Source organism: Heteronotia binoei, chromosome 1 (assembly GCF_032191835.1).
Source record: "Heteronotia binoei isolate CCM8104 ecotype False Entrance Well chromosome 1, APGP_CSIRO_Hbin_v1, whole genome shotgun sequence".
Classification (NCBI taxonomy): Eukaryota; Metazoa; Chordata; class Lepidosauria; order Squamata; family Gekkonidae; genus Heteronotia; species Heteronotia binoei.
This window is the reverse complement of record NC_083223.1, coordinates 255,946,021-255,970,779: the sequence shown is the minus strand read 5'-3', so window position 1 is coordinate 255,970,779 and position 24,759 is coordinate 255,946,021. Positions and strand designations below refer to the sequence as shown.

The following is a 24,759-nucleotide window of genomic DNA, read 5'->3' as shown; positions in this document are numbered from 1 at the left end:
ACCAGGGTTGAGAAATCCTGCTGTGATGTGTAAACTGAGCCAATGTGTAGGTATGGGGGTGGGGGGGTGGGGAGAGAGGTGTAGTATGTTAGGCTGTTTGTCACGGTTTATAAATTACTAAAAAAAAGACCCAATTTTAAAATAATTTTTTTAAATCCAGGTGTTTGTTTTTTTAGAAGTTACAGACAACTGAAGCTTCTCAGCACCTTTTGGAAGTACTCGCTCACCTGTTAGCCTGGTTAAGGCAGTCAGAAGCCATCTTGGGCTGATCGCCTCCTTCAGGGCTATTGCTGGCCAGTATTGCGTGGCCATTTGGAATTCGGAGAGCAGGAACCCTGTCTCTGTGGGCTGCCTGCTTAGCTGCTGCTACCATCTCTAAAAGCAAGGGGAAAGGTTAAGAAGCTGCTCAGAGTCTCCAAGGCCCAGAGTTTGCCTGCTCTGTGTCTGTTCATGCACCAATGTTGAACCAGGGTTGTTAGCATATTCAAGTCTTCTCCGTTCTGGGGAAGCCTGATTCAGACATTGTGCAATCTTTGCGTCTGATGCAAATGATACACATTAATCATCCCCTTGTCTATCAAAGCAGCAGGGGATTCAAGTCAGGAGTCCTACCGGGCCAGGCTGAAATTAGGGTGGAAGGTGGAGCCAATGACAAAACATCAGGGACTGAGAGCGTGCATATCTTTAACATTAGCTCTTCAACATGTCCAGCACAAATGGGCAATTTGTTTAAACCACATAACTTATCTTCAGTCATGCAGTGAAGATCTTTGTGCTATGGCTGTGGCTGCTGTCAAAGCAATGTTTTTTTGAATCTGCACACCTAATTAGATCTCCAGCAGTTAATTAGAAACCCAAAAGCCACATGTGGCCCCACCCAGTCTCTAAAAATAGTCCGTGGGCAACAGGAATGAAGTGGACAGGTGCCGTGGCACTCGTAGACACCGTGCAGGGGATCCTTTGTTTAGAAAGATGCCTAGACCATTTATTTTGTTACTAGAGCAAAAATTTGTACCTGAAGCAGAGTGTGGAAGCCAGGCCCAGAAACCCAGCAGTCAATTTTATTTACCAGGTACTCCATAAACAGCTTGCTGTGATTTCATTTGACTGTTTTGAGGGATCAAGGTTTCTCCCTGTGGAAGAGGTCTCTGGTTCAGTGGGGCAGGTACAGGTTTCTCCTCCATGGGCTGCACCCGATGGTTTTGTGGTGCAAAGGATCTACGAACAGTGACAAAAAAAGAGCACCAGGATTTTGAGGCACTGCATTCAGACAACATGGAATTGATTCTCCTAGTATGTGAGGGCACAGCATACTAGGGTTGCCAGAGCCCCTGGAAGAGATGGGGGAATCCCCCACTGCTAGGCCCTGAACCTTGCTGCTAATCAGTTGGACGGCAGGGGCTTATCAAGCCAGGGAAGGAGACCGAGACTACATTGCCAGGAATGTGGCAATGTCACTTTTGGCACTCACCAGAAATGGTCATCATGTCAGCGATGTCCAGGTGACATTCTGGTATTTCGCAAAAACTTTATGGCAGAAGGCATTTTTACCATAGTTTTTGCCCAAATAGCAGACCATCGCTGCAACATGACATCACTTCCAGTGCACATTGGAAATGACATTGCTGTGTTGCCAATGACATAACTTGGGCCTTCCTCCTGCTCCTGATAAGTCCCCCTGTCATGATCTATGCTGTGCGGTGAGACAGAGGCCTAGTGGGCCTAGGGAGCTTGTGAGGCTTGTGTCACAGTTGGGAGAGACAGCCTACAATCCCCAGAATGCTTGGCGCTGGTTTTAGCCAATCGGCATCCAAGTAGGCTCTGAGGAGAATTGCTTAAAAGCTCTCTCAGAAGACAAATGCTGTTCTTTGCTCCTGAGAGGTCAAGGTGGCAGGACGGCTGCTGTTTAGGAGGAAGACCCTCACTCTGAGGGAGAGAGTGAGCAGACCAAGGCCTGGTGGCCTAACAGACTAGGGACAGTTGAGTCTAGTCACATTAGGGGTTTTATGTTTATTTTCCTTCACCCACATTAATATACAGTTTTAAAGCACCTTATCTGTTCACTTGCTCTTATTGATTTCCCTGTTTAAATAAATCTTTATGTTGTTACTCTGCCTGGTCTACATGCCTATTTTCTTGGCAAGAGAGATCTGAAGGGCATGGGGGGGTACTCTGGGCCTTCCTAAGAGACCCTAATTCCAGAGTGGTGGCAGTGTCAGGTGGCACCCCCATCTGTCATGCCACCCCATCCCCCACTGCTTGCCTGGCAACCCTATAGTGTACACACCTGACTTCCCTTCAGCAGTCACGTTACTTTGACAAAGGCAATTATGAAGTACATCTCAGTTAGGGTTGCCAAGTTCCCAGGCTGGGTGGGGGTTCTCCTGCCCTGGAGGTTTTCAACTTGCTGGCCCACAATGAGCTGACAGGGGGATCCTCCTGCATGTCACTGGTACAGTGACATCATTAGGAAGTGATATCATTGCGCTGGCTGCTCTAGGAGCTTCCAGGAAAACTCTATGGATTTTCCAGACACTCTAGAAATTTGGGAGGAAAACTCTATGGTACCTGGGAAAACTCTGTGGTTTTTTCAATCCAAACTGATCTCTGTTTTTCATTTAAATAATTTATATAAACAACAAGGGGACGGATATCCCAGGGTTTGTATGCTCCGGCACCAGAGACAGCACATCCCCCTACTTACGACTCGCTGAGGTAGGCTGCCCCTGGAGGCGGATTGTTGTTTTTGTGGTGTAGTGGCACAGCGAAGCGGACCTGGCTCGAGGCCTGGGACGCAGGAATGTGTTTCTGAAGAAAGAGGCAGAAAGAAAAGCATAAATGGAAGGAGCCCAGTGGATGATCCAAGCCAACTGCCTGACTTAAAAAGAAAGCCTACTTAGGGTCACCCACTTCCAGGTGGTAGCTGGAGATTTCCTGAGATTACAACTGAGCTCAAGGTGACAGAGACCACCGGGAGAAAATGGCCATTTTAGAAGGTGGACTCCGTGGCATTATACCCCATGGAAGTCCCTCCCTTCCCCAAACCCCACCTTCCTCAGGCTCTACCTCCAAAAACTCCAGGTATTTCCCAACCCAGCCAATGCTAAGCTATTGTGTTATAGTGGACAGAGTTTCAAGTTGGGACCATGGAAGGGGAAACCTGGATTCAAATCAGCCATGAAATTCAATGAGTCACTTTGGGCCACACATTCTCTCCCAGCCTCACCTAATCTAGATGTTCTACTGCAGACCAACATGCCTATCCCTCGAAACTATCTTCATTTTAGATCAAATGCATGTTGCTGAAAATTGGATAAATAAAGCCGCCCTGAGACACCTAGGTGAGAAGGGCGGGGTATAAATCTTAATATAAATAAATAAATAAATCAATCGTGCTGCAAAACTACATAGTTTCTCCTGCTGGGAATGAATGGAAGAGTTTTCTACCACTCTCTGTTGAGGTTGCTCACCATGACCCCAGAAAGATTTCAGCACAGCAGTTAAGAATGCTATAAAAAAAAAGCCATGGACAAGACTCCAGCCGGTCCATAGCTTCTAGGTGAAATCTCCCCCAAATTAATTTGCCTCAAAGAAACTGTTCTGTTTGCCAGTCTCTTTTTAGGGATCATTCCTTCTTGGATATTGACGGTTTATGAACATTCCATGACGTCATAGCAGCTCAACCAACAATCCAAAGGTGTTCACAAGCTTGAGTTCACTTTTTTTTTTTTTTAAAGATTGTACTATAATAGAATGAACTAACAGAATGATGCTAACTGATGAAAATCTGCTGGTTTTAGCAAGGAGTACTTGAGGCCACTTACAAAATCTGGCAGATAAAGTTTAAAATTGTACTTTTAAATATTTTTAAATATTTTATTATTATGTTTTAAATAGTAAAATTATTTTTAAAATTTTAAAATTTTGAGTATATGAACCTGCTTTATTTTTGTGCTGGTTTTTAACAAAGACTGATTGATGTCGTTTTGCCGTTATTATCGCTAGCCCTGGTAGGCGAGTCAATATAGTAAGCAACAGTCCGACACTCTGTGCTTAACTATATACAATTTATTTACAATATTTACATTCACCAGCAAAGTGCTTCGCCAAGCAAACCATCTAGAGTAGGATACAATCCACAGCACTGCTAATATAAAAATTACATAGGATATACACCAATGAGTTACAAGTGCTGAGTCACTGTGAACTGGACATTCAAGCTTTGCACTTGTTACCAAATGCCAGTCAGAACTGGTTTCATCTTGTTGAGACCTGGTAAGTACTGAAGTCATATTTTGACACTGACTGTCAGATCAACATGAGCTCAGTAGTCACTAGCCTAATGCCTTACTGAGCATCTGTATATGCTGACACTCCCCCTAAGGCATAGGCAGTGAGACCTAATTTAGACCTCAGATTTGTATACTTGTCCACATTTAGGCTTTTAGTAAACATATCAGCCACATTCGTTACAGATGTATAATCCTGTAACAAGATTAACTTTCTTTGCACAACATCGTTAACATTTCGATACCTGATGTTAATGTGTCTGCTTTGTGGTTTTATTCCTTGTGCATCTGCTAGCTGCAGAGCTGCAATGTTGTCACAGTGTTGTCACAGAACACACGTATTGGCAGTTTGCATTGTATTTCTAGATCAAGCAGCCACTCTAGTTGTATTACACAATCATTAAGTGCAGCATATTCAGCTTCACAAGTACTAGTGGCCACATAAGTCTGTTTTAATGATTTCCACAGTACCAATGCACCATTTATGTACACAACATACCCTGTTGTGGATCTACCATCCTGCCTATCACCTTAGTTTGAGTCACTGTAGGCAGTGGTTTGTTGTGCCTCATTAGCTTTTAACACCAATGTGTAGTTGACAGTACCCTTAAGATATCTGAGTACCCTTTTTGCTGCAACCTTGTCCTTAGTATACGGGTTTGAGCTTTTTTGACACAACATGTGTACAGCAAAACATATATCAGGTCTAGACCAACAGGCAATATACAGCAATGAGCCAGTTAGAGATTGATATATAGACCTGTTCTCAAATACTCTTTCGTCAGGCTCGTTTTTATAACCTGTAGTCATCGGTGAGACTACACAATGTGCATCCAGCATGTTATATTTTTCAAGGAGTTTAAATATTTTCTCTTTCTGATTCAGACTAAACCACCCTTGTGAGTCTCTGCTTATGTTAACTCCCAAATAGTGTCGTATGTCACCCAAGTGTTTCATCTTGAACAGATTTTGAGTTGACTCCATAAACCATTTCAATTGTGTGTCAGTGTAGAACAAAAACATATGTCATCCACAAACACTAATAAGTAACATTTTGTTTGTTCAATTGTTTTGCAGAACATAGAGGGATCAGCTATACCTTGTTCAAACCCAAAATCAATCAATGCCTTATTCAAGCACTGGTTCCATTCCCTGGCACTTTGTTTTAAGCCATATAATGCTTTGTTGAGTTTCAAAACTAAAGCTTTGTTTGAGTTTTCAAAGCCTGGTATCTGTTCCATATACAGTTCTTTCTCTAGATGTGCATTTAAGTAAACAGTGGTAAAATCAAAGTGGTGTACCTGCATCTTGTTTTGCCCTGCTTTACATAATGCTGCTTTTAAAGTATCTGCTTTTACAGTTGGAGCGAACACTTGATCATAGTCTTCTCCTTCTATGCTGACAATTGATTGGTTGATTGACTGACTGGCTGAACTAACAACTCACCATGGGAGCAGCTGGTGAGATCCCTCCACTGTGGGAGAAACGGCTGTTCATAGAAAGCTTGGATTGGAGGGAATCAGTAAGTTTGTTCACAATTCTCTCCTGAGCTGTTTCAGAGACATCCTGTTGATTAAAGAAAATACGTCCACTGCAGAGTTTACTTGTAGAAACTTGTCTGGCCTCTGACTAACAACATTTAAAGCTGATTAATAGTGCAATCCTGTTGACCTTGGTGATCTATGACCTTGGTGAGCTGTGATTTTCTATTTTACGTATGATGTTTATGAGATATTTTAAATTTCTTGTGTTTAATTGGATATGTTTTATTTATTGTTATTGCAATGTTTTAGTGTTGTAAGCCGCCCTGAGCCCGCCTTGTGGGATAGGGCAGGGTATAAATCAGAAATTAAATTAAATTAAAAATTAAATCTCCAATCCAAGTGTTTACCAGGGCTGGCCTTTCCTAGGTCTGAATGAGATCAGGCTAGCGTGGGGAATCCAGGTTAGCGCAGACAGCACAGTAGGGTTTTTAAAATGCGGCATGACTAAAAATGCCCAGGCCAGGATAGCCCAGGCTGGCCCAGTCTTGGAAGCTAAGCAGGATTGTCCCAGATTACTATTTGGATAGGAGACCAACAAGGAATACCAGGGTTGTTACCCAGAAGCAGGCAATGGCAAACCACCTCTGAATGTCTCTTGCCTTGAAAACCCCACAGGGTCACCATAAACTGGCTGAGACATCATACAAAATTAGGATGTGTGAAGAGAGCCTCTTGGGGAAGATAGGCATATTCTTAGAGTCCAGGGTCTTTGGGATTAGCCATGGTTTGAACATTGTAATATATAAAAAGCATACCACAACTGAGAACGCATTGTTGCCTCGCGTTTCCCATCCCTAAAATACTGCCAGGTGTGGAAGTACAAACTACATCTCTAATTAAAATTTGTCAATTAGGACATTGGTCCAAATAGAGTTAGCACAAACCATAGTTAGCAAGGCTATTTAAGTCCATGGCTTTTGATTCTGTTTTGACTGCAAACTATGATTTGTCCATTCAGACACCATGATGGCAGAGGAAAGCGCCGTTAAGTAGTCACAGCTGTTTGTGGCAACTTAGTAGGTATTCAAGAGACTTTCAGAAATGGTTTGCCACTGCCCGCCTCTGTGTCATGTTGGTGATCTCCCATCCAAATAGTAACCAGGTCCAACCCAGTTTAGGTTTCAAAATCTGATGAGATTGGGCTAGCCTAGACCATGCAGGTAAGCAGGGCTTTTTTTGTAGAAAAAGTCCAGCAGGAACTTGTTTGCATATCAGGCCACACCCCCTGATGCCAAGCCAGTTGGAACTGTGTTCCTGTGTGTTCCTGCTCAAAAAAAGCCCTGCAGGTCAGACGCCACACTAAACCACAATTAAACTTCCCTAATTCTGATACAGCAAGTTGTCTGTTGTGAGCCCAAAACATCAGCTGTTCAAAGTACAACTAGAGGAGTGTTATTCAGTAGACTAGAGAGGAGGCATATATGAGCCATTTCTGGCAGTTATGTATCTCCCACGCTATAACATGTCAACTTTGCCAAGTAACATAACCTTTTGCTTCAGAGGTAATACAATATGTAACACCACGGTTTGATCCACAGGTAATAAATACCTATTCGCTTGGTGCAATCTTGCAACAATTCATGCAGGCCCAGTGACTCCAAACACCTAGATTCTGGATTCTCCAATTGCTATCAAGCATCTGGATTTCACTCTAGCTAAACTTAGCGAACAGTTCCTTAGAATCTTAAGGTCAGGTCAGCAACAGGTAAGTTTATATTGGAATGTTGCTTAACATGGAATCATATATGAGAAGACTAACCTGACATTTAGATAGCAAAGTCAGAGCTTCTTTGTAATGCAAAATGGACTTCTTGGGATCTCCTAGGTGGAAGCGGGATGCCCCAAGTCCTTCACAAGCTTGCCACTGCCCTTGAAGATCATCTGAAGACAGACAAGAAGAGACTTGTTGGAGAAAGTGTAATTGGGATGAGACTTGCTGAATCAGACCAAGGAGCCATCGACTCCAACATGTTGTTTCCAACACGGACTGGTCAGATAAGGAGGGGAGGGAGAGAAGTAATTTAACATGTTGTATAGCAGAGGTGGCCAAACTTGCTTAATGTAAGAGCCACATAAAATCAACATCAGATGTTTGAGAGCCACATGACATGAACATCAGATGTTTGAGAGAAGGAAGGAAGGAAAATATGAGGGAGAGGTGCAAAGAAAGCAACTTTAACTTTAAATGCACTTTCCAAGCTACCACCTGGCTTGGTGAAGTGATTTAAAGAGACAAATGCCTTCTCTAAGCCGGCCAATGAGGGGGATAATGGGGGGGGTGGCTTCGAGAGCCACACAATTTATTTGAAAGAGCTACATGTGGCTCCTGAGGCACAGTTTGGCCACCCGTGATGTATAGTTTTTAAATATGAATGGCAGTAAGGGAATGTGTTTCTGTCTAAGCCTACCAAAAACTAACAGGTTGGAATAGAAACAAAATAAAATGTGATGTTGTTACTGATACATGCTGCAATCAGCGCAGGTATTTTCTTAAGGGAGTTCCAAAGTTAAGATTGCCTGGCAAAGATTCCTCTGTAGTTTCTGGCTGGCTGTGAAAGGATGATGCCTAAAGATACTGACCTTTGCCTTAGATAAGATAAGGCTTGGGAGATAAACAAGAGAGGAGAGATGCTTTGCAAATACTGAACTCAAACTTTTGTTCTCACATCTGTTTGTTAACTCTTGTATTTGCATGCTAATTTACTGCCATTCACAAGAGCCCCTGGCGCAGAGGGTTAAAGCTGCAGTACTGCTGTCCTAAACTCTGCTCATGATCTGAGTTCAATCCCCAATGGAAGCTGGGTTTTCAGGTAACTGGCTCGAGGTTGACTCCGCCTTCCATCCTTCCGAGGTCGGTAAAATGAGTACCCAGCTTGCTGGGGGGGGGGAAGCATAGATGACTGGGGAAGGCAATGGCAAACCACCCCATAAAAAGTCTGCCGTGAAAACACTGTGAAAGCAACGTCACCCCAGAGTTGGAAACGACTGGTGCTTGTACAGGGGACCTTTCCTTTCCTTACTGCCATTCACAGATTTTACCAATCTCCTTAATCCAATCTTAGCTATAATCTCCCAGTATTTACACATCCATTCTTGACTCTAACTGGCCCTTCTTGGCAACCACCCCCACCCCACCCCCCTCTCTTTTCCTATATGTTATGTTCTTTTTCTGCTGTATCTGAAGAAGTGTGCTTACGCATGAAGGCTTATACCTTGAATCAAGCTTTGCCAGTCTTAAAGGTGACCCTGGACTCAAACTTTGCTGTGCCCCTTCAGATCAACATGGCTGCCCACTTGACTCTATCTGCATTGCAAACAAGAACGTGAAACAGGAACTGTCTCACAGAAGGAAACAGCCAGAGCCAAAGCAGTTTTGCACCGTGGGTTTTGTTTTAAAAAAAACCAAAACCCTTTATATTATTTAGTGTTTGATGATTACATGCAGGGCTTGAATTCAGCAGGAGCTCACAGAAGCACAACTCCTGAACTTCCAGCTAGGGTCTGCAAGCAGGAGAGTTCTCTCCCCACTGCACACAGATCCCAGGGCATATGCAAATGAGATACGCTAATGAACTCCTGCACCTTTTTTTCTGCAAAATGACCCGATAATATGGATCTTAGATATGTAAAGCTTTCAGGTAGTACACAAATAGAAAGAAATATAAACATTAGCAGTAGTGTTAATAAAAAAACATGACTAACGAAACCAGGGGTGGCCAAACTGGCTTAAAAGCCACATGTGGCTCTTTTACACATATTGTATGTCTCTCGAGGCCCCCACCACCAAAGAGGCATTTGTCTCCTTAAATCCCTTCTCCAAGCCAAGCCAGCCAGTGGCTTAGAGAAAGTATTTAAAGATTGGTTTCTTTCCACTTGCCCTCTCCCATCTATTTGCAGCTCTCAAACATCTGGCATTCATGTCTTGTGGCTCTTAAACATCTGATGTTTATTCTTTGTGGCTCTTACATTAAACAAGTTTGGCCACCCCTGAACTAAATATTAGTAAGCAGTTACAAAAGGGGGCGGTTTGCACAGTGCTTATGGATTCCACAAGAGGTGATCTTCCTCAGGACATTTGGACTAACGGAGGGGGGCGCTACTCTATTTCTGCACTTCTTTACTCACCTGAGTCCTTGAAGGCTTGGAGGGCATGAAGGTAATTTTCTCCAGCTGCTTCATGATCACCCAGTTGGCTAAATGCATAGGCCAAGTTACCAAAACACTGTCCTTGGGCTCTCCGGTTCCCCAGGGTACCTGTACAGCAACACACACAGTCCGTAAGTCCCAGAAACTATCCCAGCTTGGGTTGCTCCATATTTTTATAGCCCTGCTCCTGTATTGTCAGCAATAACTAAAACCAAGCAGAAGAAGGTTCTCCCTTCCGCAGGGCTGGCCTGATGCCCTGGGGCACCCTAGGCAGACTTGCTGCCTGGTGCACCCCCCAAGTGCCCCCCCATGGCTTCCCCCCTTTGGCTCCGTGCCCCCTCCCTCCCTTCCCCATGTATCAGTGCTGGAAACGGCTCTAATGCTGCATTCCAACACCCTGCTTGCCCGCCCCCCGGCATGGCGGCCTGCTGGCCCCTTGCCTCCCCGCCCCCCCCCCCCCCCCGGCAGTCCACTGGCCTGCCCGGCGCAGCTAAAAGCAGTGGCACCTCGCTCGCTCTCTCCCTTCCCCCTGCTCATCGCCAGCTAAAAGTAAGTTTTGCCGGCAAAGAGTGAGTGGGGTGTCACCACTTTTAGCCACGTCGGGCAGGCCAGCGGAGCGCCGTAGGGGGTGCACAGGATGGAGCGCCAGGGGGTGTGTGGGCGGAGGCCCAGAGGGGGCTAGCGGCAGCCGTGGCAGGGAGGGGGGCAAACTAAGCCCTTGCCTGGGGCACCGGAGGGGGGGGGGTGAGAGCCCAATTTGCCGCCCCCCACCTCTCGGCATCCTAGGCAACCACCTAGTTTGCCTAGAGGAAGGGCCGGCCCTGCCCATCCGTTAATCATGATGCCAACTTGGTGCAGTGGTTAGAGTAGCTGGCTAGGGTCTGGGAGATCCAGGTTAGAACTGCACTCTGTCATGGACAGGGTCGCCAGCTCTGGGTTGAGTTTTATTCAGTGGGCTTACTCCCAGGAAACGTTCTTAGGCTTGCAGTCTCTGTTTGGATAAAAGAGATCACTGGACTCTAATAATGTCTTTATAGCATCTGCATTATTCACAAGTATTCAAGTAGTGCACAGGTAGAGGCACACCTGCCAGGCAGGTAATCTTCTGCCCTGCATCAGATCTTCCCATTGTTGTGTGCTTCCCATGTCAAGTGGTAAGAAGTCCCACCGGCAGCACTAACGAGTGGAGTTTCCTTTGGCTAAGAGTGCTGCACAGAATGATTGGCCCTATTCCGGCTAGGGGGGATAATCAGGTTTTGATTCCGTGCCAGATACTCCCGGATGCCCTTTAGAACAAGATATTTCAAAAACAATACTTCATCAGTTACGCAGCTGAAAAAAGGAACTGATTTCCACACTACTCTAGGCATAGCTCACATCTCCTACGATTCCATTGGAGACATAAGCTGTGCCTAGAATATTGGCTGTAGAAATTTCTTTGGAACATCGCCTTCTTTTTGGACTCTTGGAGGTCTTTTGGACACTACTATTTGAAGGAGTATGGAGGAGTCTTTTGTTGGGATTTATCATTATCAGAATTCTATTTATTGTTTATATTATTTTTGTTTATGATTATTTTTCAATAGACTGATGTCTACTGGTATTTGTGAAATTTTGTGAATTTTTTAATGGTCTGCCCGTGCATTTTCTATCTTTGCATATTTTATACGCTTGGGATTTGTATTTTTTTGTTTATTTAGAAGCAAACCATAACTGGAAGTCAGTACTCCCAGAAACAGACAAGTCCTGCCTTGAATAAGGGTCCTCCAAAGCACCAACACTCCTTCCAAGGCTAAGATGAACTAAGTTCTCAGCTGGCTTCAGTTTCAAATTAAAGAACTATAAACTTCTTCTGCCTCTGCCCTGCCCCTGTCTCAGATCTCACTCCTGTGCAAGAAAAAAGAAATCGCCTAACCATTTGTACCCATTAAGAGAATTTCGACAAATCAGCCTGGACTATCAGTAGGCTAGGAGTCTCCCTGGATTTGTCAGGATATTTTTGTTCCACAGGAAAAGCCAGTCTCCAGCAAAGGGTTGCCAGCTTTTAAACAGGTTCCTCTCACTGTCCCTATAATATCATAACAAAGTTTGATTCCAGTGGAATCATGATTTGAAGCCCCATGAACATTAACAGATTTGCTTTTTCTTTAAGGCATTTATATCCTGGTTTGGGGGAGGGACGGTGGCTCAGTGGTAGAGCATCTGCTTGGTAAGCAGAAGGTCCCAGGTTCAATCCCTGGCATCTCCAACTAAAAAGGGTCCAGGCAAGTAGGTGTGAAAAACCTCAGCTTGAGACCCTGGAGAGCCGCTGCCAGTCTGAGTAGACAATACTGACTTCGATGGACCAAGGGTCTGATTCAGTATAAGGCAACTTCATATGTTCATATACACGTTCATATGTTCTCTTCTTGGGGGCAGTTCAAAAGCTTCCATTAAAATACAGTAAATTCATACCGCTTTCAGGGGTCAAAACTCTTCATTATCTTGCTATAATTCTAATACCATATAAGGCAGGCCAGCATTATTATCCCCATAGAAGGACTGAGGCTGAAAGAAAATTGCTTGCTTAAGGCCACCTAATGAATTTGTGGCAGAGGAAAGATTTAAACTGGGAGGCCTCTCTGACTGCAGTTTAGGGAGCGATTCTAAGCAGATCTGCCCAGAAGCAAGCCCCTTTTTATTTAACAGCACTTAAAGTGCAGCCTCACAGTCTCTTCTCTTTCTCTCTCTTGGCTTGACTTCGCGAACGAAGATTTCAGAAAGGTGCAGTAGTCCGCGTCTGCTGCAGGCTCGCTGGTGGCTGACAAGACCAATGCGGGACAGGCAGGTCCGGCCACAGTGGCTGCAGGGAAAAGTCTGATTTGGGGTTGGTGCTGCAGCAGTACGATTCTTCCTCAATCTCCTTTTGTCCTCAAGACCAGCTATGCGTGTGTTCTCAAAGGAAGAGGCAGCCTGATGGATGGTGTGCCTCCATGCTTTGCGATCTGAGGCTAGGTCAGACCACTGGTGATGGTTAATGCAACAGGTACCAAGGGATTTCTTCAAGGAGTCCTTGTACCCAGAGGCGTCACTAGGGTGGGTTGCACCCTGGGGTGTAACTAATTCAAGTCACCCCCCCCATTGGGCATCACCCCTTTTGGAAGGCTGCGTCACCCCCTCCGCACACAACCCCGCCCACTTCACATGGCCCCTCCCTCAGTCACCCTCTGGTCACGTGACCAGCCCCCCCCCCGTACGCCTCACTGAACTGCGGCGGGCGCAGGCGGAGGAGGTGGAGGTGGAGAGGGGAAGGCTGAACTTTGGCAAGGAACTTGGGCCCGGGGGCGGCTGGCTGGCGGGCTTCCCGTGCCAGTTTTGTGCTGAGAAAGAAAGAAAGAAAGAAAGAAAGAAAGAAAGAAAGAAAGAAAGAAAGAAAGAAAGAAAGAAAGAAAGAAAGAAAGAAAGAAAGAAAGAAAGAAAGAAAGAAAAAGACCTCGTTGCGTCTGCGAAAGGGCCGCCAGCGAACTTGAGAGTGGGGACTTTTGAATCTCTGCTTGGTGGTTGTGAGGGGAAGGGCGGCGGGAACGCGCGCACGGTGGTGGTGGTTCTGCTGTGGGGCGAGGGTCGCTGTCAAGTTGGTGCGGAGAGTTGCGGTGAGCTCGACCCTCCTCTGGAACGCGCATGGGCCAAGAGGCGTGGCGGGAAGGAGCGTGGCTGGGGGGCTCTCATTGGATTTGCTCCCCCCCCTTTCCCGGGGCTGAGAGTGAAAGGCTGCCACTGCTGCGAGAGTAGCAATGCTGAGAAGTCATTCCGGCAGGCACGCTCTTATTATCCCGGGTCGTGGCTTCCCTCCCTTCTCCTCCCTCAGCCTTAGGCAGGGCCAGCCCCTTCCTGTTGGGGGGGGCCATGGGTCAGTGCCTGGGGCCAATGAGAATGCTCTGGGGGAGGGCCGATGGCCCCCTTGGCCCCGCTCTAGTGACGCCGCTGCTTGTACCTCTTCTTTGGTGCCCCTCTATTTCGATGGCCGGTGGAAAGTTCGCCATACAAGGCAATCTTGGGAAGGCGGTGGTTTTCCATCCTGGAGATATGCCCTACCCAGCGCAGCTGCGTCTTCAACAACAATGTCTCGATGCTTGTAACCTCCGCCCGCTTGAGGACTTCAGTGTTGGTCACAAAGTCACTCCAGTGGATGTTGAGGATGGTGCGAAGGCAGCGCTGATGAAAGTGCTCAAGGAGTCGCAGGTGATGACGGTATAAAACCCACGATTCGGAGCCGTAGATGAGGGTTGTCATCACAACCGCTTTTTAAACATTGATCTTTGTGCCTTTTTTCAGATCCTTGTTGCTCCACACTCTTTTGTGCAGTCGGCCAAAGGCACGGTTTGCCTTTGCCAGTCTATTGTCGATCTTGGCGTCTGAGGAGATGATGCACCCCAGGTAGCTGAACTGCTGGACTGTCTTCAGAACTGATTCACCCACAGTGATGCAGGGAGGGTGATAATCTTCCTGGGGTGCAGGCTGGTGGAGAACTTCTGTCTTCTTCAGACTAACTTCTAGGCCGAATAGCTTGGCAGCCTCTGCAAAGCAGGACGTCATATGCTGCAGAGCTGATACCGAGTGGGAGACGAGTGCAGCATCATCAGCAAACAGTAGCTCTCGGATAAGTTTTTCCATTGTCTTGGAGTGGGCCTTTAGTCGCCTCAGTTTGAACAGGCTGCCATCGGTGCGATAGCGGATGTAGACACCATCGTCCTCATCTAGATCTACTGCGGCTCTTTGAAGCATCATGCTAAAGAAGATCGTAAAGAGAGTTGGTGCGAGAACACAGCCTTGCTTTACACCTGTGCCTATTGGGAAGGGCTCCGAGAGATCCTTTCAGGGTCTGACTTGGCCTCGCTGGTCTTCATGTAGCTGGATGACCATACTGAGGAACCTTGGGGGACATCCTAAACATTCCAAGATTTGCCACAGGCCGTTCCTGCTAACGGTATCAAAAGCTTTGGTAAGGTCGACAAAAGTCACATATAGACCCTTGTTCTGTTCCCTGCATTTCTCTTGGAGCTGCCTGAGAACAAATACCATGTCTTTGTGCTCCTATTAGCTCTGACGCCACACTGGCTCTCTGGGAGGAGTTCTTCTGCAATGGTGGGCACCAGTCTGTTCAGGAGTATTCTAGCAAGGATTTTGCCTGCGATCGAGAGCAGGGTTATGGAGCAGTCTGACTTTTCCCCTTTGTTCTTATGTAGAGTGATGATGATTGCATCGCGAAAGTCCTGTGGTAGTTTGCCTTGTTCCCAGCAGGTGACAAGTACTTTGTGAAGTGTGCTATGTAGTACTATGCCCCCATGCTTCCAGATCTCTGGTGGGATTCCATCAACTCCCGCTGCCTTGCCACTTTTCAGTTGCTTGATGGCTTTAACAGTCTCTTCTAGGGTGGGGATCTCATCCAACTCTGTTTTCACTGGTTGAAGTGGGGTGAGGTGGATTGCTGAATCTTGAACTACGCGATTGGCACTGAAGAGAACCTGAAAATACTCCGACCACCGGTTCAGTATGGATGCCTTGTCTGTGAGGAGCACTTGGCCGTCTGCACTACGCAAGGGACTCTGAGCCTGATATGATGGGTCATATACTGCCTTCAGGTCTTCGTAGAACCCTCTTAAATCACCAGTGTCTGCACACAGCTGGGTTCTCTCTGCAAGCTTGGTCCACCACTTGTTCTGAATGTCTCGAAGCTTGTGCTGGAGGTTGCTACATATAGTGCGAAAGGTTGCTTTTTTCCTAGGACAGGAGGGCTGAGCAAGATGTGCTTGGTCGGCAGATCTCTTTTTCGCCAGTAATTCTTGGATCTCTTGATTGTTCTCGTCAAACCAGTCCTTGTTCTTCCTTGTGGAGAACCCAAGGACTTCTTCAGAGGTCAACAGGATGGTAGTTTTTAGCAGCCTCACAGTACAAGCTTAAGAACTACACTTAAGGTTCCCAACCTCCAGGAGATGGCTAGGATCATAAGTGATCTTCAGGTGACAGAGACCAGTTCACCTGGAGAAAATGGCTGCTTTGGAAGGGGGCTCTATGGTACAAGACTGCAGATTTTTACCTCGCCCTTCTCTCTGAATCAGAGGCTCAGAGCAGCTTACAATCCCCTATATCTTCTCCCCCCATAACAGACACCCTGTGAGGTAGGTGGGGCTGAGAGGGCTCTCACAGCAGCTGCCCTTTCACCCTTGCGATAATATGGCTAACCCAAGGCCATTCCAGCAGCTGCAAGTGGAGGAGTGAGGGAATCAAACCCAGTTCTCCCAGATAAGAGTCCGCACACTTAACCACTACACCAAACTCCATATTATACCCCGTTGTAGTCCTCCCCTCCTCAAACCCCACCTTCCTCAGGCTCCATTAGTGTTGACTTGGACATTTCCCACTATTGCAGTTGATTTTCAGACAAGCAAGATCAGTTCCCCTGAAGAAAACCCTGCTTTGGAAGGTGTAGATTCAATAGCATTGTATCCTGCTGAGGTTTCTCCCCTCCCCTCCCCACCCCCACCCTCCTCAGGTTCCACCCCACCCCCATCCCCAATCTCCAGGTGCTCCCAAGCTCCCAATTTAAAAAGAGAGAGAAACCAACAATTAAAAAAGTAAACCAATATCAAAATGACAAGCCCTCCAAACAAACAGCAGAAACAACAGTCACATATTTTTAAATATATATATAAAAGAGCACATGGCAAAACATCTCCTAACCATTACCTATCATGCTGGGGAAGAAATGATGTTTTCACCTGACAGCTAAAACTCAAATGAAGCCCCAGAGGCCAAGAAAGCATTCCCCAGGCAGGATGCAAGAGCGGAAACAGAGAGACTGCCTCTCCCCTCTCTAGAGCACAGGGCCCATTCAAGCCATTCTGTTGCCCCAAGCAAGATTCTTCATTGCCTTCTGCTTTAGAGCCCACTGGGTCTGAGCCAAGCCTCTGTGGCATTGCTGGAGATGAGTGCCTGGAGTAATACAGGCCCAGGAGGCGATGCCCATTGCTTCCAGTACCTCTGATGGCCAAGAGCTGTTTGAACTGAACCCCAGCAGAGAATCAGTGCCCTCCTCACTGTGCACCCCTAGCAGTCACTGCCACCCTGAGCAGTCAGCTGGAGAGCCGGTCCTACTGTGAATAGAGGGGCTCACAGTGCAAGGCCTCGGATGAAACCTCAGCAACTGGGTATGTTCTTAGGGAAGCAGGCAGGCCTGAAGACACCTCAGGTCCAGAACATTCAGGGCTTTAAGTTACATAGGAGGAGTCAGCCATCCTCACCACTAGGAACAGCATTTATTAGACATTTGTACCAAAACATCACATACCCCTATTTTATGGTCTTTTGGTCCTGCTACACACAGTTTTGTTTTCCATAGCCATGTTTATATTAATCTGCTAACTGTGGTAATGCTGCATGCACAAATGCTACCACCAGTTTTTCAAATGCCACAAGATATTTTTCAATTCCAATTTTATGATAGCATTCACCCTCCTTTTAATTCTTGATTTGTAGATTCCTCGGAATGTCTCTAATATACAAAACATAAAAGAGGACAACTTTGAAGAAGTGCCCTTGGACTGGTTGGTGTTTTTTGTGACAACTTACTGTGTAGTGAAGCAGCTTTCCGGTGAAACCCCAACGCTGTGGTGAAATTCTCAAGGGTGTTGTGAACTGCTCCAAGGTTCTGAAGGACAATCGCTTCTTTATACCGGTTGTTGGTGTTGCTTTGGCAGAGTGGAAGAGCCTTCTCAAAGCTCTCAGCTGCTAAGGAGAAGATTTTCAGCTGAGAATAGCTGAGTCCAATGTCATTGTAGAGTTTTCCTGAAAAATCCAAAAATGGGGGTGGGGGGGGTGGGGAAAAAGAGTGAGTATTCATTGAAAAATATCAGAATTTGTTTACATTTGAAAGTGGCCGTCATGAATCTGTGTTAATCAAATGTGAAGAGTTGAAGCCATAAGGTTACATCCAATAGATCAGGGGCCCCATAAGGTTAGTTCCAATAGATCAGGGCATATTTGGAATCCTTGATGTGGCATGTAGGCACAACAACAAAATAGCTGCTGCAGAAGGCAAAGCCAGCCATGAAATTATTGCCAAATCCTAACTTCAGTCACACAGTGCAGATCCTTGTGCTGTGGTGACAGCTGCTGCTAAAGAAACACCTAAAAAAATCTGCAAAGCCAATCAAATCTCCAATGGCCAATCAGAAGCTTTCCTGGGCAAAAGCCCTCCCTGGTCCCACCCACTTCCTAAAAACACTTTGGTGCATGACAGAAAAGGTTTCAGATAGCATCATGGCGCCCACAGGTTTTCTTGCCTCTATGGAAGCCCCAAAGTCCCCTGCAATTAAGAATAGGGAATCCCCAGGTAGAGGAAGCATTTTGGGCTGAAGCAAAAAGGGACAGATGAGAAAGTCACACTTCACATGTGGAAATATTTCTGTCAGATTCAATTTATAATCTCTGTTTTTACTTTTCCAAAATGGATCAGTTTGGAATCCGGCGACTACAAGCTTTAAATACAGTAAACCATTTCATGAATGATTTAAAAATAATTCTGGCTTACCCCCAAAAAAGTGCCCCTGATTAACTAGAGAGCAGATTTTAAATCTTTAAAAATGTTTAATACCAACACTACAGAGGGTGAGCTGCTGTTGGGTGAACTCCACATTGTTGGATACCTTGTTCACATTTCTGTTCATCATACCCTAAATTCTAGGGATACCAGCCTCCAAGTGGGATCTGGGGATCCCCTGGAATTACAGCTCATATCCAGACTACAGGGATCAGTTGTCTGCAGAAAATGGATACTTCTGGGGGGTGGACTCTGTGGCATTGCACTCCAATGAGGTCCCTGTCCTCCCCAGGCTCCACTCTCAAATCTCCAGGTGTTTGCAACCCTACCACCATCCCTTGACAGGGGAAACCTGGCAACTCTATCTCACACATACCCAGCAGGCCTTTGTTTGGGATTTGGTCACATAACAAGCGACACTCATTCAACACCTTGACGATCTCGCTGGCCCCATGCTGTTGGCTCTGCAACATGTATTTGCTGGCTTCGTTGAGGGCTGTGGCGGCTGCTTCCAGTTGGTTGACTTCCGCATAGGCCCGGCCAGCTTCTAGGAAGCATTGAGCCGCCCGGGAAGGGTCTTCCATGCCCAGATAGCACATGCCCATTTTCATGTATGTGCCAGCCTCGCTCCCGGCTTGGACAGAATGGTAGTGACTTTGGGCTTTGCGGAAATATTCCAGAGCCTTGGGGAAATTTTGCAGTCCTTCGTGGGCGGCACCTATATTGAAGAAAAGGTCTGCCTGATGTGCCGCAGTTTCGCCTTCCTTGGGTTGGGATTTGAGGAGAAGTTCCAAGCCCTTTTCTGGTTTGCCGCACTCGACGTAGGCCGCACCTAGATTGAAAGCGCAAACCTTTTGGGCCTGCTGGCTCGAGGTTTCTAAGGAAAGGGTAAAAGCCTTGTTGAAATTCTGTAGGGCCTCCTCCTCTTTGCCAAGAAGCAGGGCCTGGTGTCCAGCTTTGGTGAGGTCTTCAATCTCAACGTCTCTTTTCAAGGGCTCTGCACATTCTTTCTCTAGTTCTCCAGCCACCTCGACTTTTCCTTTCAGTTTCTTCTTTTTCTTCCCAGATGCCTGAAGTTCCAAGCTTTGTAGCTGTTGGGTGACCTCCGGTTCCAGAACCATAGAGGAATTTTCAGAAGCCATCAGTGATGAAGCGGATGGGAGTCCATTGACCTCCTGGGAAAAGAGGAGCATGAAAAATTATCCTGTGAAATGAAAGTAGGGTTGCCAAGTCTAATTCAAGAAATATCTGGGGATTTTGGGGGTGGAGCCAGGAGACTTTGGGGGTGGAGCTAGGAGACTTTGGGGTGGAGCTAGGAGCAAGGTTGTGACAAGCATAATTGAATTCCAAAGGGAGTTCTGTCCATCACATTTAAAGAGACCACACACCTTTTAAATGCCTTCCCTCCATTGGAGATAATGAACAATAGTCACCTTCTTTTGGGGCTCATAGTATTGGACTCCCTGGTCCAATCGCTTTAAAACTTGGGGGGTGTTTATATATTTATTTATTTGTAATTTATATCCCGCCCTTCCCACTAGGTGGCTCAGGGCGGCTTACAACATATTAAAACTAACATAAAATATAAAATTAAGCATAAAAAGTTAACATTTCATAATTTATATAGTTAAAATCTAGACATTTGTTATATACGTAAACATTAAAATCATACAGCGGTCTTACAGTTCAAGTTCAGTTCAGTGCCGGTTAGTTGTGGGCCAGCCGGAAGAGGGCTGTCTTGCAGGCCCTGCGGAATTGGGCAAGGTCCCGCAGGGCCCTTGCCTCTTCCGGCAGCTGGTTCCACCAAAATGGGGCCATTACGGAGAAGGCCCTGTCCCTTGTAGCTTTCAAACGGGCTTCCTTTGGCCCGGGGACAACCAGGAGGTTTTGAGGAGAGGCATTGGATACTATGCTGAAAATGTGGTGCCTCTACCTCAAAATACAGCCCCCCCAGAGCCCCAGATACCTGCAGATCAATTCACCATTATACCTATGGGAATCGGTCTCCATAAGGAATAATGGAGTGCCCAGCAGACATTTCCTCCCCCCCACCAGCTTTCTGATGACCCTGATGCAGGGGGAGGGCCTCCAAACCAGGGAATCCCCTGTTCCCACTTGGGGATTGGCAACCCTAAATGGAAGTCACCCCTTCACTGAGTATTTCTAAGAACACCTTCAATACAGTGTTTAAAAATCTCCCCACAGAACAGGGTCTAAAACAGGGGTGGCCAAACTTACAAGAGCCACATACAATAAACGTCAGGTGTCTGAGAGCCACAAGACATGAACGTCAGATGTCTGAGAGCTGCAAGTCAGGAAGGAAGGACAAATGCCTTCTCCAAGCCAGCTTGTGGGGGCTTCAAGAGCCACACAATATGTGTGAAAGAGCCACATGTGGCTCCCCAGCTGCAGTTTGGCCACCCCTGCTCTAAAATGACAGGAGACAGAAGATTTGCCGTCTACCTGGAAGAAAGAAGAAGACGACTGCAAATTTATACCCTTCCCTTTTCTCTGAATCAGAGACTCAGAGAGGCTTACAATGTCCTATATTTTCTCCCCCCACAACAGACATCCTGTGAGGTGGGTGGGGCTGAGAGGGTTCTCACAGCAGCTGCCCTTTCAAGGACAACCTCTGCCAGAGCTATGGCTGACCCAAGGCCATTCCAGCAGGCGCAAGTGGAGGAGTGGGGAATCATACCCGGTTCTCCCAGATAAGAGTCTGCACACTTAACCACTACACCAAACTGGCTCTCTGAGAAAAACATGCAAGGGAAATTTTAAATGAAAAACAAAGTGGGGAGGGGAGATGGGATTTTTAGGAAGTAAGAAAGTCAAGTAAACAGGAAGTTGAATTTTTGCCCTTTTTTACAGCGTTCAAAATCTATATTTAGAAAGGCAGTAATTAATATAAAAGCACAAGCATAGTAAGAGCAGCCACTATTTACTACTTACCCAGAAGACATCTGTCAGTATTAAGATTCCTGTAGATCTTGGATGGGAGCAAAAGAATTACCAAACATTTGCATGGATTGCTTCAAATATCAATACCACTTAGAAAAAGGCCGGTTGAATCCAGTTTAAATTTACCTAGGCTTCTTTAAAAACACTCTTTTGATGCTAGGTTTCCTCAGAGGCTCCAACAAAACTGATCCGCTGCTTCTTTTAAAATGCTTTCAGTAAACATGTGCATTTTTTTCACATCTGCTGCAATCCCGTGAGGTTCAATAGAACTCTGTCATAAAAGCAACCAAGAAATATCCACATAGAGCAGTTCTACGAGAGCAAACGCCCGTCTTCCTTTCTGTGATGGCTTGTGAGGATTCAGTTACTTTTCCGAGACAGGCAGACACGCTGGATGTTTCCCTGGCAACTGGCTCTAGCAGTGAAGGCCCACCTCTACCTGGTTACGTCGTGGGCCACAATCCAGAACAAGGCTTGCTCAGAATCCACCCTTGTGTTACTTTTCAAGACGTGGGCCTGGGCTTGTGTTCATTTATACCTGTGTTGGTTCTGTGGGGCTAGATCAGGAATAGAGCTTGAAAGATGAATCAAGCCAGTTTATTCAGCTCAAAAGCCTAACCTTCATATAAAACACAAAAGGAACAACACAACAGAGTTTTAGATGGCTAAATACACAGTTAGGGCAGTGTACAGAAACATGCATCTGACAACTTGTCCATTTCCATCAGGTTCAATTATGTTGGGAATTGGGATCTGCCCCCAGCATCATAATGTATTTGTGTACAACTCAGCCTTCCATCCTTCTGAGGTTGGTAAAATGAGTACCCAGCTTGCTGGGGGTAAAACGTAGATGACTGGGGAAGGCAATGGCAAACCACCCCGTTAAAAAGTCTGCCAGGAAAACGTCATGATGTGACGTCACCCCAGAATCAGAAACGACTGGTGCTTGCACAGAGGACTACCTTTAACTTTTTTACCTCAGTCTTGGGGTTTCCCTATGTTCCCTTTGTTCCTTCTCAGTCTTGGGTTGCTCCAAAGTTTTGGGGAAAATAGCAGTAAAGGCTATATGGCTGTTGTGCAGGTGGGAAAATTTAGATCTTCCCATCTTTAACCCTGTCCCCAGAAAGGTAATCTCTCCTTTCTGACTCCGAGGGAAGGTGATGGGCTTTTTATTTATTTATTTATTTAAAATCTGTGCATGTTGTATCCCTATGATATTATAAACTTTTGCAGATTCTTTGTAGCAGGTTCTTTGAATTTCCAGCTATCTTCAAAAACATAATAAAAACGTTCAGGTATATTTCACTGCAGAAAGATAAGGGGAAAGGCTCATATCTGGAATGGAAGGGCTAGCAACTAAAAATAATATGGAAGCTGAGAATTCACAGAAATTGGTGCACATATTGCTATAGCAGTACAACAATATTCTAGTGTCAATTGAAATCAAATTGCAAAAGCCCTGGTGGCTCAGGTAAGAAGAAGAAAATAAGGTTTGCATACTCCACTTTTCTCTACCTTAAGGAGAGCCGGTTTGGTGTAGTGGTTAAGTGTGCGGACTCTTATCTGGGAGAACCGGGTTTGATTCCCCATTCCTCCACTTGCACCTGCTAGCATGGCCTTGGGTCAGCCATAGCTCTGGCAGAGGTTGTCCTTGAAAGGGCAGCTGCTGTGAGAGCCCTCTCTAGCCCCACCCACCTCACAGGGTGACTGTTGTGGGGGAGGAAGGTAAAGGAGATTGTGAGCCGCTCTGAGACTCTTCAGAGTGGAGGGCGGGATATAAATCCAATATCATCTTCATCTTCTTCTTCAAAGTGGCTTACAATGGCCTTTCCTTCCTCTTCCTGCAGCAGTCACCTTGTGAGGGAGGTAGGGCTAAGGGAATTCTGAGAGAACTGTGACTGGCTCAAGGTCACCCAGCAGGCTTCATGTAGAGGAGGACTGGGGAATCAAACCTGACTGTCCAGATTAGAGTCTGCTGCTTTTAACCTCTACACCACACTGGTTTTCATGGGGTGGCTGCTATTTATTTAGGATTTTTTTTTTTATTATTCCACCCTCCCCATGAACAGGCTCAGGGTGGATCACAAGAAACATAGAATAGTCAGTTCAATGATTAAAACAGTTAAAACTTAAAATAATTTAGTTCAAAACATGATTGCCAATCCCCAGTTGGAAGCAGGGGATCTCCCAGGTTTGAGGGCCTCCCCCCACTTCAGGGTCATCAGAAAGCACTGGGGGAGGGGGGAGGAAATGTCTGCTGGACACTCCATTAAACCGTATGTAGACTGATTCCCATAGGGTATAATGGAGAATTGATCAGTGGTTATTGGGGGCTCTGGGTTTTGTTTTGTTTTTGATAGAGGCACTAAATTTTCAGCATAGCATCCAATGCCTCTCCTCAAAACAGCCTCCAAGTTTCACCCCCTGGTCCAATCCTATGAGCCCCCAAAGAAGGTACCCCTATCCTTCATTATTTCCAATGGAGGGAAGGCATTTAAAAGGTGTGTGGTCCCTTTAAATGTGATGGCCAGAACTCTCCTTGGAGTTCAGTTATGCTTGTCGCAACCTTGCTCCTGGCTCCACCCCCAATGTCTCCTGACTCCACCCCCTAAGTCCCCAGATATTTCTTGAGTCAGACCCAGCAATCCTAGTTTAAAAGAAGATGGCACTGTTGACTAGTTTGCAGCAATCTCAAAGCCGGAGCCACTGGGCCTGTAAGATGTAGCTGAATTGGGCTGCTTAATAATAACTTCAGCAAGGGAGGCCAATTTAATTTGGACGCCTGCTGCCTTATCCAAAGGCCTGGCAGAAAAGCTCATTTTTGCAGGCCCTGGGGAACAGCAAGAGGTCTAGCAGGACCCTAATCTCAAATGAGAGCATATTCTGCCAGGCCAGAGCCAGGGTGGAAAAAGCTGTAGTCCTGGTCAAAGCTAAGCAATTGTCCCTTGGGCTGGGGACAAACAGCAGATGTTGATTTGCTGAGCATAAAACTGTTTGAGTATTGTTTGGGGGACAGTAGCATGCCGCTGGGCCTGGGTGAGTCATGTAAGTCCCATGAGAGAAAGTCACCCAGAGGTTGCTTCTAGATCTGACCCAAGGTCATAAGAACATAAGAGAAGCCATGTTGGATCAGGCCAACGGCCCATCCAGTCCAACACTCTGTGTCACACAGTGGCCAAAAAACCCAGGTGCCGTCAGGAGGTCCATCAGTGGGGCCAGGACACTAGAAGCCCTCACATTG

The 24,759-nt window shown here is 46.2% G+C and overlaps 1 protein-coding gene across 1 annotated transcript; it reads right to left on the bottom strand.

Annotated features, from left to right (window-relative positions):
• Positions 1-223: 223 nt before the first annotated feature.
• Positions 224-19,727, bottom strand: TTC24 (tetratricopeptide repeat domain 24). The gene is made up of 8 exons (XM_060250768.1): positions 18,934-19,727; positions 17,588-17,803; positions 9,959-10,087; positions 7,593-7,714; positions 5,736-5,855; positions 2,705-2,808; positions 1,070-1,218; positions 224-375 (listed from the first exon to the last, which is right to left on the bottom strand). Exons 1-8 carry the CDS (start codon positions 19,697-19,699, stop codon positions 224-226), a joined length of 1,758 nt encoding a protein of 585 aa, XP_060106751.1. The 5' UTR covers positions 19,700-19,727.
• Positions 19,728-24,759: the final 5,032 nt, after the last annotated feature.